This window comes from Chrysochloris asiatica, unplaced genomic scaffold (assembly GCF_000296735.1).
Source record: "Chrysochloris asiatica unplaced genomic scaffold, ChrAsi1.0 scaffold00004, whole genome shotgun sequence".
NCBI classification, from domain to species: domain Eukaryota; kingdom Metazoa; phylum Chordata; class Mammalia; order Afrosoricida; family Chrysochloridae; genus Chrysochloris; species Chrysochloris asiatica.
The window spans coordinates 11338720-11352506 of NW_006408522.1; the positions used below are offsets into that span (position 1 = coordinate 11338720).

At 38.8% G+C, this 13787-nt stretch overlaps 1 protein-coding gene across 1 annotated transcript in view; it reads left to right on the forward strand.

Moving 5' to 3' along the window:
* Positions 1 to 6569, forward strand: part of GTF2A2 (general transcription factor IIA, 2, 12kDa) — a 7700-nt gene extending 1131 nt beyond the window's left edge. Inside the window, exons 3-4 of the mRNA XM_006831589.1 lie at positions 4375 to 4502; positions 6544 to 6569. Of these exons, the coding sequence (XP_006831652.1) occupies positions 4375 to 4502; positions 6544 to 6569 (154 nt within the window). The remainder of the gene's footprint in view (positions 1 to 4374; positions 4503 to 6543) is intronic.
* The last annotated feature ends 7218 nt before the right edge of the window (positions 6570 to 13787 follow it).

A 13787-nucleotide genomic window follows, 5' to 3' on the forward strand; every position in this document is an offset into this window, starting at 1 on the left:
GAACTCTGACCCATAACCACCAAGATTCAGTTATGTTTTGGAACTCTGACCCTTTGGAACCTGGGAAGTACAAAGACGTTTCTAGAAATGTCGTGTTGCCTCCCCCCTCTCCCTGTATCACCTGATTTCCAGAGATGTGCACTGGCAGTAGATAATAGTCTGTTCTGCTAGCTAGTGTGGCTTTCTCTCACTTAACACTGTCAACAGTCATCCAAAGCTGAGCAAAACTCCCTTCTCTATGATGGTGAGTTTAGATTGAATGCTCATTGTAAGAACCATGTGGAAAAGAAGCATATTGGTGGCATCATATGACATTACATAATGGTGATTGGGATAATAACATCGTTTATTTCATGCTTGTGCTATGTTGTGTTATAAGGCATAACCATAAAAAAGGGGCAGGAAGAAGGTAAATGTAACCAACATATAAAAAGAACTTACAGATGACCATATACTTAAAGAACCTTCATGATTTTGTTTGTTTGTTTGGTTGATTTGGTTAGGTTATTTTCTTCTTTTGGTTTTGTGTTTATATTTTAATGTTTCTTAGCTCACAAGTTGTGGTGATGATAAACATAAGAAAAATGTGTTTATTCACTAAATATTTGAGTACCTATTACAAGCCAGTTATTGGCTACATTTTAAGAACACAGGTAAAACAGATGAGACCCCATTTGACAATAGTGAAGGAATACCATTTGCATGTTTGTATTTTATATCCACATGAATAAGTCTTATTTATCAGTTTTGCATTCCTGAAAATTGATCTGAAGTATAGTGTGTCTCTGACACTATAAAATTTGTCCAGTGAATTCTTGACGTTTTCACAATTATGATTCTGGTAAGATGAATTTGATTTGGTTTCTATAACCATAGGTAGGAATTCCTTGCATTCTCTTAGAGTGTCCTGTCAGTTTTCCCGAAGCTGAAAATCATCCTTAACCTTGACCAGGATGTCCGTTCCCATTCCTGGCTTTTTCTTTTCCCACCACTATTACTCTAGCTTAGAACCCTGCTGGGGCTGGGTGTCAGGCATTGCGCTGTTAGCCACAAGGTCGACAAGGCAAATCCACCAGTGGCTCTGTTGGAGGAAATTTGAGCTTTCTGTTCCCATAAAGATTTACAAAAGTGTCAGAAAACCTATATATGGTCACTCTGTGTCAAAATCCACTCATTGGCAGTGGAGTGGTTTATTTTGGTTTACTGCAGGATTTGATTTTCTTGTTTACTTACCACTAGTCCTGGTGTGGCACTGTGAGTTAATGTGCTGGGGTGCAAAGGTCGCAAAGTCGACACTTCAAGTGCCGAGTCAGAACGACCCTGTATAGGGTTTCCAAGGAGTGACTTGTGAGTTTGAACTGCCGATCTTGTGGGTGGTTCAAATCGACCTTGCAGTCCTGTATTTTATCCCACAGCTCCACACCAAGACTCCGTATAGATGTAAAATAAAATTTGTATTTAGTGGAGGTGTCTTTATTAAATACACAATTTGGCCAGTGATTGAACGTTATAATCAGTATTTGAGCAAAACCAAATATCATATCGCAGGAACTTTCTGAATATAAGAAAACCTAAAATTTTTATCTTAACATTCTTTTAGTGGTTTAACTATACTTGAGATACTAAATAGTTTTTAAGTGCCATCGAGCCATCTAACTCAGCAACTTCATAGTAGGGTTTCCAAGGCTTTACTGGATTTCTTTCAGTATTGGAACGTATTTAACGATACATAAAATTAACAGCTTTGTTTTGTAGCATTTTAGTTTTGCAATAAAATAAACTCAGTTTATTAACTAATAGAATTCCAATATGTAAGATACAAATAGATTTTTCACTCCAAGTCACATCTAAAATGCTTTATTTATATTTGAAAGTGAATGTTCATCTACTAACATTAATAAATCCCAATGACATGCCTTTCAAATTAGTGATACAGCTAACACCAACCAGTTGGACATGAAAATAACTTAAACACTCTCACAGGATCATTGATTATTCATAAGTTTAGGTATGCCAGAAATGAACATTGAGGTTGGTATCTGGCTGTTTTGCCTCCCATGCTCAAACTAGTCAATGAGCAAGTCTCATTTGGTGTATTTTTTACATATACAGTTTGTGCCCTTCCCCCACACCCCATTTAGCATTGTCATGGTGCTTTTCATTAATTTCTCACCACTCCACTAAAACCACTCTTGCCAAGTTACTTATTGCTTAATCAAATGAGCGGTTTGTACTGTCCTTGACCCAGATCCTACCCTAACTTTTCTACTGTTCTCTTGATACCTTCTTTTACAGTCCGCTTCCCCCTCTGCCAGTCACTCAGTTGTCGGTATACCTTCAAGTTCCCTCAGGCCACAGCCGGATTTCATCCAAGTCCTTGGCTTCTGTTAAATTCGGTATATTGTAGTTCACAAACTTGCTCCTGAACTCCTAACTGCTTATTTGACATCATGACTTGAATATATGTCAAACACAAGTCCCAAATTTAATTTTCCTCCTGAACTGATTTTTCTGTGAATACATTGTTATTGGAGCCAAACCATGAGAGTTGTCCTATCAATGTCTCCTCTCCCCACCTTACCACACTATATCCAGTTAGTTTGTCAGCTTTACCTCTACACAGCTCTTCTCTTCACTTCCATTCACTGTACTACTGTCGCAGGATCACTGTTACCTCTGTGATTCAGAGTCACTCAGCTAAGAGGTGTCAGCTTCTCAAGCTGTCTCCCTGCCCCAAGTCAGAGTCCCTTCTAAACCGTTCTTCAAACCACCACCCAAAATGTACATCGGATCCCTATACTCCTCTGTTTCAAGGCCTTCATGGAGGATAGGGCAACAGCTTCCCAAGGCTCGCTCCCTGGTCTCCTTTGCCTGAGAGCTTGCTAACAAATTCTGTTCTTTGGAACTTACTTAGCCCATTCCAGCCTTTTCTCTTCCTTCCATGGGAGAAAGATGAGGCTTTCTGCTCCCGTAAAAATTTACAGCCTCGGAAACCCTGTACAGGGTCGCTGTGAGTCGGAACCGACTCCATGGCACATAACCACCACCACCACCATTTTCCCTTGACTAACTCTTACTTATATTTCAGGACTGAACTGAAATTTCACTTTGTCAGAGAAACCTAATCTGCTTTATATCCTGCATTGACTCCCATTCTACTCAGTAACTCATTTGTTCAAAGTACTGTTAAACTGTGTACTTACTACTTTTAATGACTTCCCCTACTAAACGAAGCTCTTTGATGGCAGGGACCATATCTGTATTGCATATCATTGGATTCGTTTACCCTAGCATTATCTGTTGTTGTTGTTGTTGTTAAGTACCGTTGAGCTGATTCTGACTCACAGTGACCCAATATAGGGTTTCCAAGAAGCAGCTGCTGGGTTTGAACTTCCAACCTTGTGGCACTATAGGACCAGTGCTGATGCTATAGTGCCACACCGGCAGTTTCCTTAGTCATTGAACATTGAGATTGGATCCAATTTTTACTGATACACATAATACTTTAGGGAAGATTTTTGTGCTTACTGCTTTTTCTCTGAACTGAGGATTGTTTATTGGCATGTAAACGGTCTTATCACATGCTAAATTTCACGAGTGAATGTGTATCCCAGGTCTTGATCATATTTTATTGCTGCCTGTCCTTGCACATTCATTACACTCTTAAAAAATTTCCAGTTCCTAAAAAATAACTTTATTAATTATGAGACTGTCAGTTGCATGGGACAATATTAGTCATAGTCACATGGTTAAAATTAATCCTAGTGTTTCTAGGAAAGCCCTGCTTCTGAAAAGTTTGGAGAATTGACATACACAATGACTGTGTATTTGCTGTGTGCCATAGAGTTGCTCTTGACTCCTCACAAGCCCCTATGACTGACTGGTAGAAGTGCCTCATAGAGTGTTCTAGGCTGGACTCCACAGGGGCAGAGCGCCTGGGCTTTCTCCCTCAGAGACACAAGGCGCTTCATCTCCTGTGTCACCAGTAGCTTTTTAAAAGTAATTTATTAAAGATTCAAATGAGCTGTCACAACATAGCCACACGAGGGCAGTAGAAATATAAAGTCAAGTTTCCACTCAGCTTTTCTTCAGCTATCAGGTAAGTAATTTGAAGACTATTTATAGTGCTGAAAACAGTCTGCTAAATCAAATAATTTTCATTTCTTCCCTTATTAAATTTATCTAGTTTTTTGTGTGTATGTTTTAAGTAGGTTATATGGTTAAAATGAAGGAAAATCTTAAGCAATTAAGTAAGTATACACATATGGTTCAGAATTAAGTATATGGTAGCTGAGTTCTTTTACATTGCTTTGGAGAAAAATGTGAGGGGAAAAAAATGACTCTTCATGGTATGTCTAAATGTTTTGTTTTAAAGGGCTCTCTAAATACGTACAGATTCTGCGATAATGTGTGGACTTTTGTTTTGAATGATGTTGAATTCAGAGAGGTGACAGAGCTTATTAAAGTGGATAAAGTGAAAATTGTAGCCTGTGATGGCAAAAGTAAGTGTTCACCTAATTACCGTGAAAGCCAAACTCCTTGACAACTTGTGTTTATGAATCTTTAGAAAATCCTTATCTGCAAAGCCTCCCATGTAGAAACCCAACTTCTGTCTCAGCTGGATTCTGAATTCCAGATCTCAAACAGTCCTCTTACTGACATTCCACATGATGTGTAGACAGTTTCCACAGGTTATATTTGTTTAGAGAAGACAATGCTACGCAAATTATTAAGTGTTTCTACCATATTTCAGTTACAGAATTCAAATGTCTATCAGTCTTTTCACAACCACCTTTTTCCTTAAGGAAGTTTTGATTAATGTTGACAATTTATTCTGTGGCTTTTGTGTTACTGGATACTTATACATTTTACAGAAAATGATTACTTAAAAAGAGATTTCAATTAATTCTAAAAGCCTAATTAGCCAGCCTATTAACGTCTGTGCTGATTTAATCTCCACAGTAGACTAGAAACTGGTGCATGTCCTTAGAGGCTTTGGAAGTTACTCAGCTCTGCTTTCTGTCCCATAGTTAGTTATTTCCTTTTGTTAACTTTATTTTTAATATACAGGGGGCTTCAGAAAGTTCATGAGAAAATCCTATAATCTTTTAAGTCCATTTTTCCATAAACCTTTTGATGCCCACCCTCATTGTACACTTTATTTTCTGAAACTTTTATGATTAAAGCAATTATTCCTGAAATTAAATAGAGAAGACTGTCATTCTCCAGGAAAGACAGTTTTAAAAAGGAAAAGCAAAGAGAAATATAAATCTGAAAATATCTTTTCAGATTAATGAATTTCTGTTTTATATATATTGGATTTCAAAAGGAATATCTGAAGACAAGTAGAGAATATAGACACACACAGAGAAAGAAAAAAATCATATAATACCAACCTGAAAATAACTTACAATTTCAACAATGTGCTGTATAACTTTTTTAATCTATTTTTAACAGTAGTTTGTGTATATATGTGTGTGTATATACATTTATCAAAATACTGATGATTAATAACTTTCAGAAGGTTAATTACCAATAATAATTCTAAGAAGTTTAGACACAGGTAGTTTTTTAATGTAGTCATCAGATATTTAGGTCTTTTTTTTTTTCATTACAGTAAGGAACACTGTAAGTACAAAGTTGAGTAAAGAAGGCCTCAGAGTTACCTAAACAATGATAACACCAAAGCCTCCTTATAAAGATACATGTTGTACTCAGAGGTGCTCCTGTCTGGAGGGCCTTGAAGTGAGTGTGTTACCTTTGCTTAAAACTGTACCTGAGTGGAGGAGAAATAGCAAACCTGTCTTAGCTGCTGTGGTGACTTCTGAGATGCTGTCCCCCTTACAGCACATTGTAGTAATGGATCTCTAAGAAGGAAAACTCTCTGAGTAGTCAAAAGACGCTTACATAGTGTTCCATGTACAGTGTATTCAAGGAAAAGAATGAAAACGTAAACATTTTTTTCCAAATTAAAATATAAAATTTAAAGATGAGGTAAGTTTGACTAATAAGAAAATGGCATTCCTCCATGATGCCAGATAAATGAAGTGCTGCTATAAAAGTAAACTTACTTAATTCGAAAAGTCAGCTTTCTGTAATAAAGTCAGTGTCCTAATAGAACAGCTAGAATTTGGATGTGTTTCCTACCAAGACTTTATCTTTAAATACAGTGCTCTTGTAATTACTTGTTGTGATTCTTTTACATTTTAAATTGGGGAGCAGTAAAGGACCTGGACAAAAATGTGACTATATAAGTTACATGGACAAAGTGTAGAACTTGCTTTTTCTCTAGCATAAATGTGAAGAGGTAAGCATTGTCTTTTTACCTCTGCCTTAAAAGGAGAGTTATTAAAGTTCTTGAGCTGAGCTATTTCTGTCATCAGCTTCCCTCTGCAACCTTGCCTTCTCTTTTCCCTACTCTTCAAAGCCACTACCATTACTTTCTGTTGTGTATATGTGCATGTTCAAGTATATTCTTAAAATATTTCCATCCAAAGTTAAGTTGCTCCCTTGAATTTACTCTTTTTCTCTTCTGTTTTGTAGATACTGGCTCCAATACTACAGAATGAAAGGGAAAAAATGGCTTTTTCATGCCATCTTCTGTTGTTATTCATCGCTTTTTGAAGAGAAGCATAGAAGAGACTTTTTTTATTTATTCTAACAATGCAGAGATGACTGCACTGTGCTATACTATCGAAGAATTCCAGTAGAAAGACGCTTGTAACTCTGTAGCCCCGTACATTACCCTTTATTATACAGCATGGAGAAACTTTTTTTTAATAACAAATCAAAGGTGTTGCCTTCCTACAAATACTCTTTAATAAACACATTTTAAAACATAGATTGAGTAATGACTCATGGAGCTATTAAGCATTTTTTTCGTCTTATTTTGATAAAGTATATCAAACAAAAAATTGCCATCTTAACCATTTTAGATGTGTACAATGTAGTGGCATTATTGACATTCACCATTTTCAGATGTTTTACATCACCCCAAATAGGAACTCAGAACCCCTAAAGCAATAACTCCTATTCTCCTCCCCTACTCAACACCCACCCCCAAGATCCTGGTGCCCACTAACAAACTTGCCTCTGCATTTGCTTAGATACTGATAATTTGCTTGGATGAGCATCGTGTTCCATTCAAATACAATAGGAAATTAGGGAATGCATTCGTTTCAGTAGTTCCATCAGTTATAACTATTATGCAGACGTTGTTGTTGTTGTTATATGCCATGGAGTCGGTTCCGACTCATAGCAAGCCTCAGGGTTCCCGAGGCTGTAAATCTTTACGGGAACAGAAAGCCTCCTCTTTATCCCGTGGAATGGGGGTGCTACAAAGGCAAGAAGTGACTGGTTTACAAGCTTTCACGAGGGAACTGGTTTACAAGCTCCAGAGGGCGTGGAGGAAGGTAGAATCTCCACTGAGTACTATCTAATCTGTCTAGGCGGGGCTGATGAAAGGAAATGCGGATAGGTCTCTTGTGATACAATAGTGAATAATTGTTATCAGGACTGATTGTGAGGTTTGGAAATGTAAAGGTGGATGTGTTGTAGCAAGGAGGGGAGTGATTGACTTTGCAGTCTAGGAGTGGAGGTCCCTGGGACCATCAAGGGAGAAGAGCAGAGAGCCAGACCCTACCCAGAGAAACAGTGATGCCAGAGATGGAGGCAGAGATGATGGCGTGGAAAGATGGAGCAGCTGGGGACTTTAGACCCAGAGAGGGAGAGGGGCTGTGTGCTGATGACCGGGAGGCAGGTTTGCAGGGTATACACTTTGGTTGGTTGGTGATGTATGGAGGGGATTGTAACCATGGCAATGGAATGATACACGATTGTTGTTGTTATGTGCCGTGGAGTTGGTTCAGAAACATAGGCACCCTGTACAGGGTTTCCAAGGCTGTAAATCTTTATGGGAGCAGAAAGCCTCATGTTTCTCCCACAGAACAGCTGGTAGTTTTGAACTGCTGACCTTGTGGTTAGCAGCCCAATTCGTAACCACTACACTACCAGAGCGCCTTACGACATACGATTAGATGAATGTAAAGCTAATGTTCTCCCATGTAAACTATCACATAATCACAATAAAAAATATATTTTTTTAAAGTAAAAGCCAACTAAACAAGAGAAAAAGGTCATGGCAACAATTTTGTGGGATGCCCAAGGCACTTTGGCAGTTGGTTTTCTGGAGGACCAAAGAAACAACATCTGCTTATTAGGAGAGTGTTTCCAGAAATGTAGCCAAAACTTTACCAGAAAAATGCCCAGGAAGCTTCACCTGAGAATCCTTGTCCACCACAATGAGTCTGTTCACACCTCCCATCAAACAAGGGCAGTTTTGCAAGAGTTTCGGTTGAGAAATCAGTAAGCAGTCACAGACCTGGTTGGGCTCCTTCTGACTTCTTTTTGTTTCTTAGTTCTAAAAAATCTTTAAAGGGGACCCATTTTCACTTAGTTAACAATGTAAAACAGACTGCATTGGCATGGTGAAATTCCCAGGACTCCTCAGTGTTGTTTTAGGGATGAACTAAATGGCTCGTACATCACTTACAAGCTCAAAACTTGAGCTTGATGTTAAGAAAGTTTCTATTTTTTTTAATTTTTATCTTTTCATTCCATTTTTCCGTGAACTTTTTGAAGTCCCCTTGTATAACTAGGATTTTTCTTAGTTGCAATTATTCGAAATGAAGGACTTTTAATTTTAAGGTTCAGCATCATGACCAGGAGACAAATTATACTGATACTAAATGTGTAAAGTAATGGTTGTAGAGATTAGAATTATGATTTCTTAAGGACTATGTCATAATTTGGGAGTCCTGGTATGGCGCTGTGGGTTAATACGCCAGACTGCAAAGCCCTTTGAACTGCAAGGTCAGTTCAAGCTCACCAGCTGCTCCTTGAAAACCATATACAGGGTTGCTATGTGTCGGAATCGACTTGACAGCACTTAACAACAACAACAACATGTCATAGTTTAAGGAGCTCTGGTAGCGTAGTGGTTATGAGTTGCATTGCTAACCTCAAGGACAGCAGTTCGAAACTACCAGCTGCTCCGTGGGAGAAAGACGAGGCTTTCTGCTCCTATAAAGATTTACAGCCTCGGAAACCCTATTCAGGGTTGCTATGAGTTGGAACCGACTCCATGGCACATCACCACCATGTCATAGTTCAAATTTTTTTTAAAAATGTGTTACACTCACTGAAATCTTACAAAAAGAAGTATAGGCTTGGAATAAGTATATTGAGTTGTTTGTGAGGCCTGCTGTGTGGAATAATGACTTCCTGCCATGTCACTTCAGCATATTTGGTGTAGTGCATGACCCAGATTAACACTCTCATCCTTGCAATCCAATCTGCAATCTAGTCCATATTCACTGCCTACTGTCATGTAGTCTGTTCCTGTTTGAGAAAAACAAAGTTGGATCTAAGATTTCTTTTTGTCTTTGGTTATGCTATTTCCTTGAATTTTTTTTTTTTTAATCCTTTCTTTCACAATTAAATCCCACCCATACTTCAAAATGTAAGCCCAGTTGTATTTCTGAAAGGAGGCCTGGTGATGTGGTGGGTTAGGCATTGGGGTGCTAAGAGAAAAATCAGTGCTTTTAATCCTTTAGAGAAAGATGAGGCTATCTGTTCCCATACAGATTTATAGTCTCAGAAACCCTATTCAAGATCGATAGGAACGAAATGACTTGGTACCAGGAGTTTGGTTTTTGTATCTCTGAGTCTTTTAAAATAAGCAATGCATTTTGACCTGTTATAGAAGAAAACAAAAATAGATATCAGGAAGAATATAAAACTTTTTGAGAATTTTGTTGTTAAGCACTGTCAAGTTGGTTCTGACCCATAGTGACCCCATATAGGGTTTCCAAGGAGCAGCTAGTGAGCTTGAACTACCAACCTTGCAGTTCAAACCAACTTTGCAGTCTAGTGTATTAGCTCACAGTGCCACATCAGAAATAATATAAATGCATGGTGCTCCTTAACCACTAAGGAGCTCTGTTAGCATAGTGGTTATGAATCGGGCTGCGAACCTCAGAGTCAGCAGTTCGAAACTACCAGCTGCTCCGCAGAAGAAAGAGGAGGCTTTCTGCTCCCATAAAGATTTACAGCCTTGGAAACCCTGTACAGGGTCTCTATGAGTCGGAACTGACTCCACGGCACATAACAACAATGGTACTCCTAAAAGAAGGTACATGGAACATTATACTTCCATTGAATTTTTATTTTATATTGCTACCATGCTTTGAAGAGTATTAATTCATGTTATACACCAAGTGCACAGACTAGAAAATTACTGACAAGAGTAGAATTGTTAAATGTAGTTCAACCCAGCCTTTTCCTTTGACTACAGTTCAGTTAACCTTTGGGTGGCCTGCACACTCACCATGCAGAGTAGAACACTATCTCCACGGTAGAACAGGTTTTGGTTTCAGGCTGATTAAACTTGGGTTGGTTCTAGGACTCATACAGGTAACTTGTGTGGAATGCTTAGGATTTGTACTATGGTCTGTCAGTCAAAACTAGTTCTTATTCTCAGACTACCTACTGTACACACCTCTTTGTTTTTGCTTGGGTGGAGGAGTAGACATTAAAATCTGATTTTTCTTCCTGTCAGTTTTAATTACTTTCATGACTGACACTTCCTTGAGTGTTACTCAGACTTCATTGGAATTACAGGAAGAGGTTTCACCTTTTCTTTCTCTCCACCGGGCCACAAATCATTAACTCATCTGTCAGGACTAAGAGTTAAAGCTGTTCTTTTTGTGATAATGTACAGCACGCCTCTCTAGATACACAGCTAAATGTATGGTAATGGTGCCCAGTAAACTAGCACGCAGAGCCGGCTACCCATCTGTGCCATGACTCACTTCTCCTAGAGGCTATTTGAGATAGGCTTTAAGAAGACAGGAGGAGATTGAGCACCCAATTTGTGTTAAACAATTGCTCGACTTCATTTAATCTGCTTTGGGGAGTAAATGTTTACAATGAGGAAATATGGAATTGTGATTAACAGGCAGAATGGATAGAACTTGGTGATATAGCGGCATTAAGAAAAAGTTTTTGTCAAGAATGATTTAAAACATAAAAAGAAACTCAACGTCTTTAGTCATTAAGGAAATACAAATCAAAGTCGAAATGTACCAACCATTTCACATCCACTAGAATACCTGTTTTAAAAGAAAGGAAATTTTGGCAAGGATGTGGAGAAATGAAACCCTCATGCATCGCTAGTGGGAATGCAAAATGGTACAGACACTGGGAAAAAGTAGAGCAGTTCCTCAAAAAATTAGATATAGGATGACCATATGACCCAACAATTCTACTCCTACAACTGTACCTTCACAGAACTGAAAGCAAGGACTCAAATCGATACTTGTACACCAATATTTAGAGCAGGATCCTTCACGCTATCCAAAAGGTAGAAACAACCCAGGTGTCCATCTGCTGGGGCCAACTGCTACATCCAACAATTGGCTATTCTCCACTACCCGCGTGGAGAGATTAAAACCTGAGTAGGTGCAACAGGAGATTAGGAAAAAAAAAAAAAAAAGGAAGACACAAGACACACGTGAAAATAGAAAAGTTAGGACCAGGTGGGACACAGCACTCTGATGGAAATACTGCGGCACTGACCAAGGCAGCGAGTTTATTATATACACAGCTCAAGGGGAGGTGCTGGAGGCAGGGGAAAGAATAACATCTGGTGTTATTGATACATGCAGTAAGTGGGACTTTATCAGAAGAATGTAACTTGTGGTAGCTAGCTGGAACAGTAATTTGTTGTGCAGGCTGAGCTGAAGAACATAGTTAAATACAATGAAAGACCTTGCAAGTTCCCTGTCCCTGGAGGCAGCCCAGCAAGTTCCTCAGGGGCGGGGCTTGATCTGGACCACAACTGTTCAGTTGCAATCCTTCGGTTAAACTACCCCTAAGTCAGGGACTCTCAGCTCAGCTGCTCCCCACATCCATCAACAAACAGATGAACTGACAAAATGGGATATATATATATATACAATGGAATATTATTCAGGCATAAGAAGAAATGAAATTCTGACACATGCTCCCACATGGAGAAACCTTGAAAACAATATGCTAAGTGAAAAAAGACAGACACAAAAGAAAAAATATCTAAAATAGGCAAATTCATAGAGATGGTAGAATACCATCTGTCAAGTTGGTTCTGACTCATAGGGACCCTGTATAGGGTTTCTGAAGAGTGGCTCATGGGTTTGAACCCCTGATCTTGAGGTTCACAGTCCAATGCTTATCCTACAGGGTTGCTATGATTTGGAACAACTATGAGTTTAAACCAACTCAATGGCACTTAACAACATCAATAACAAGCAATGGCCATTAGTTTGTGATTTAACTTAAAGTTAAGCTTGTAAACAGTGGAGAGAGAAAATAGCCGAATTCTTACAAAGACAGTATATTGTGAAGTTCTGTTAGAGAATACAAGTTACTAGGGACTTAAACAGGGAATTATTGTCTATTGGGAAAAATGTTTCTTTGGAATGATGAAAACACTCTGGAAACGTTGTGAATGTACTTAATGCTACTGAAATATATATTAAAAAAATGTAAAATTTTGTTATGGATCTTACACCATAATATTTTAGAAAAATTAGTCCAGTGGAATAATTATGAGAAGAAGAGAGACCCCCTAGCCTGGGAAATTTCATTGAAAAATTAACAGAATCTGGAGGTCAGGCTGTTAATGAGATACAAACAGTGGTCAGGACTTACTGGCCAAGACATCATACTCTGATTCACAGATCAGAGACTTTCAAAACTGTACATAGCCTCAGAGATAATCTATTGAATCCAATCTCCCCATTCAGTGCAGAAGAAATTTGGGTTTTCACTGACTGATTTTTCAGAAGTAGTTAGTCAGGCCTTTTTCTTAGTCTGCCTTGGTCTGGGAGCTCCACTAGAATCACAGCCACACACTAGCCTCCACTGACCATGAGGTGCATTGCTCAGGAAGTGAAGCCTGCTCTACCATAGAACCACAACTGTCCCACAGGACCACAAAAAAGCCCCGAAAACGAACCCCATTGCTGTTGATTCTGATGCAGAGCAACTCCATGTGCCACAGAGCACAACTGTTGCTTGGGGTTTTCTTGGCTGTAATCTTTATAGATGCAAATCTCCAAGGCCTTTCTTCTGTTGCATTACTGGGTGGATTCAAACCACAAACCTCAAGTACGAACAACCATTGCACCACCCAGGAACTTAAGACACAGCTAGGAATCCACTTTTCCAAACCAAAAAGCCAATCAGAAGAAAAGCTGAGTGAAAAGAAAACTCCAAAGGCTATAAACATAGAATACGTGAAAACAAACCATCTTTCATGGTATTGCTAATTATTTAGCATCTTTAAATAAACACGTCTATGTTGCTACTCGCATGTAGTTTTCCAAGTAGGAACCAGCTGACCAAAATCAGTGACTACTAGTAATGAAAATGACATGATATCCGACTCTTACTTCCAAAATAATTATGAATCAGGAGGTGGGTGCAGTAGGGTGTGACTGGTAGTCAGGTACATTGATAGTTGGTGAAACTCAGTCCTGGGTAAATTGGATTTGTTACATCCATCTCACAGTACTTGTATATATCTTTGAAATTTTTATAGATAAAAAGTTTCGAAAGAATTAATTATTTGCACAGTGTAGTGTTTGGCCTAAGGAGCTCTGGTAGCGTAGTGGTTACGAATCGGACTGCGAACCTTAAGGTCAGCGGTTCGAAACTACCAGCCGCTCCGCGGGAGAAAGATGAGG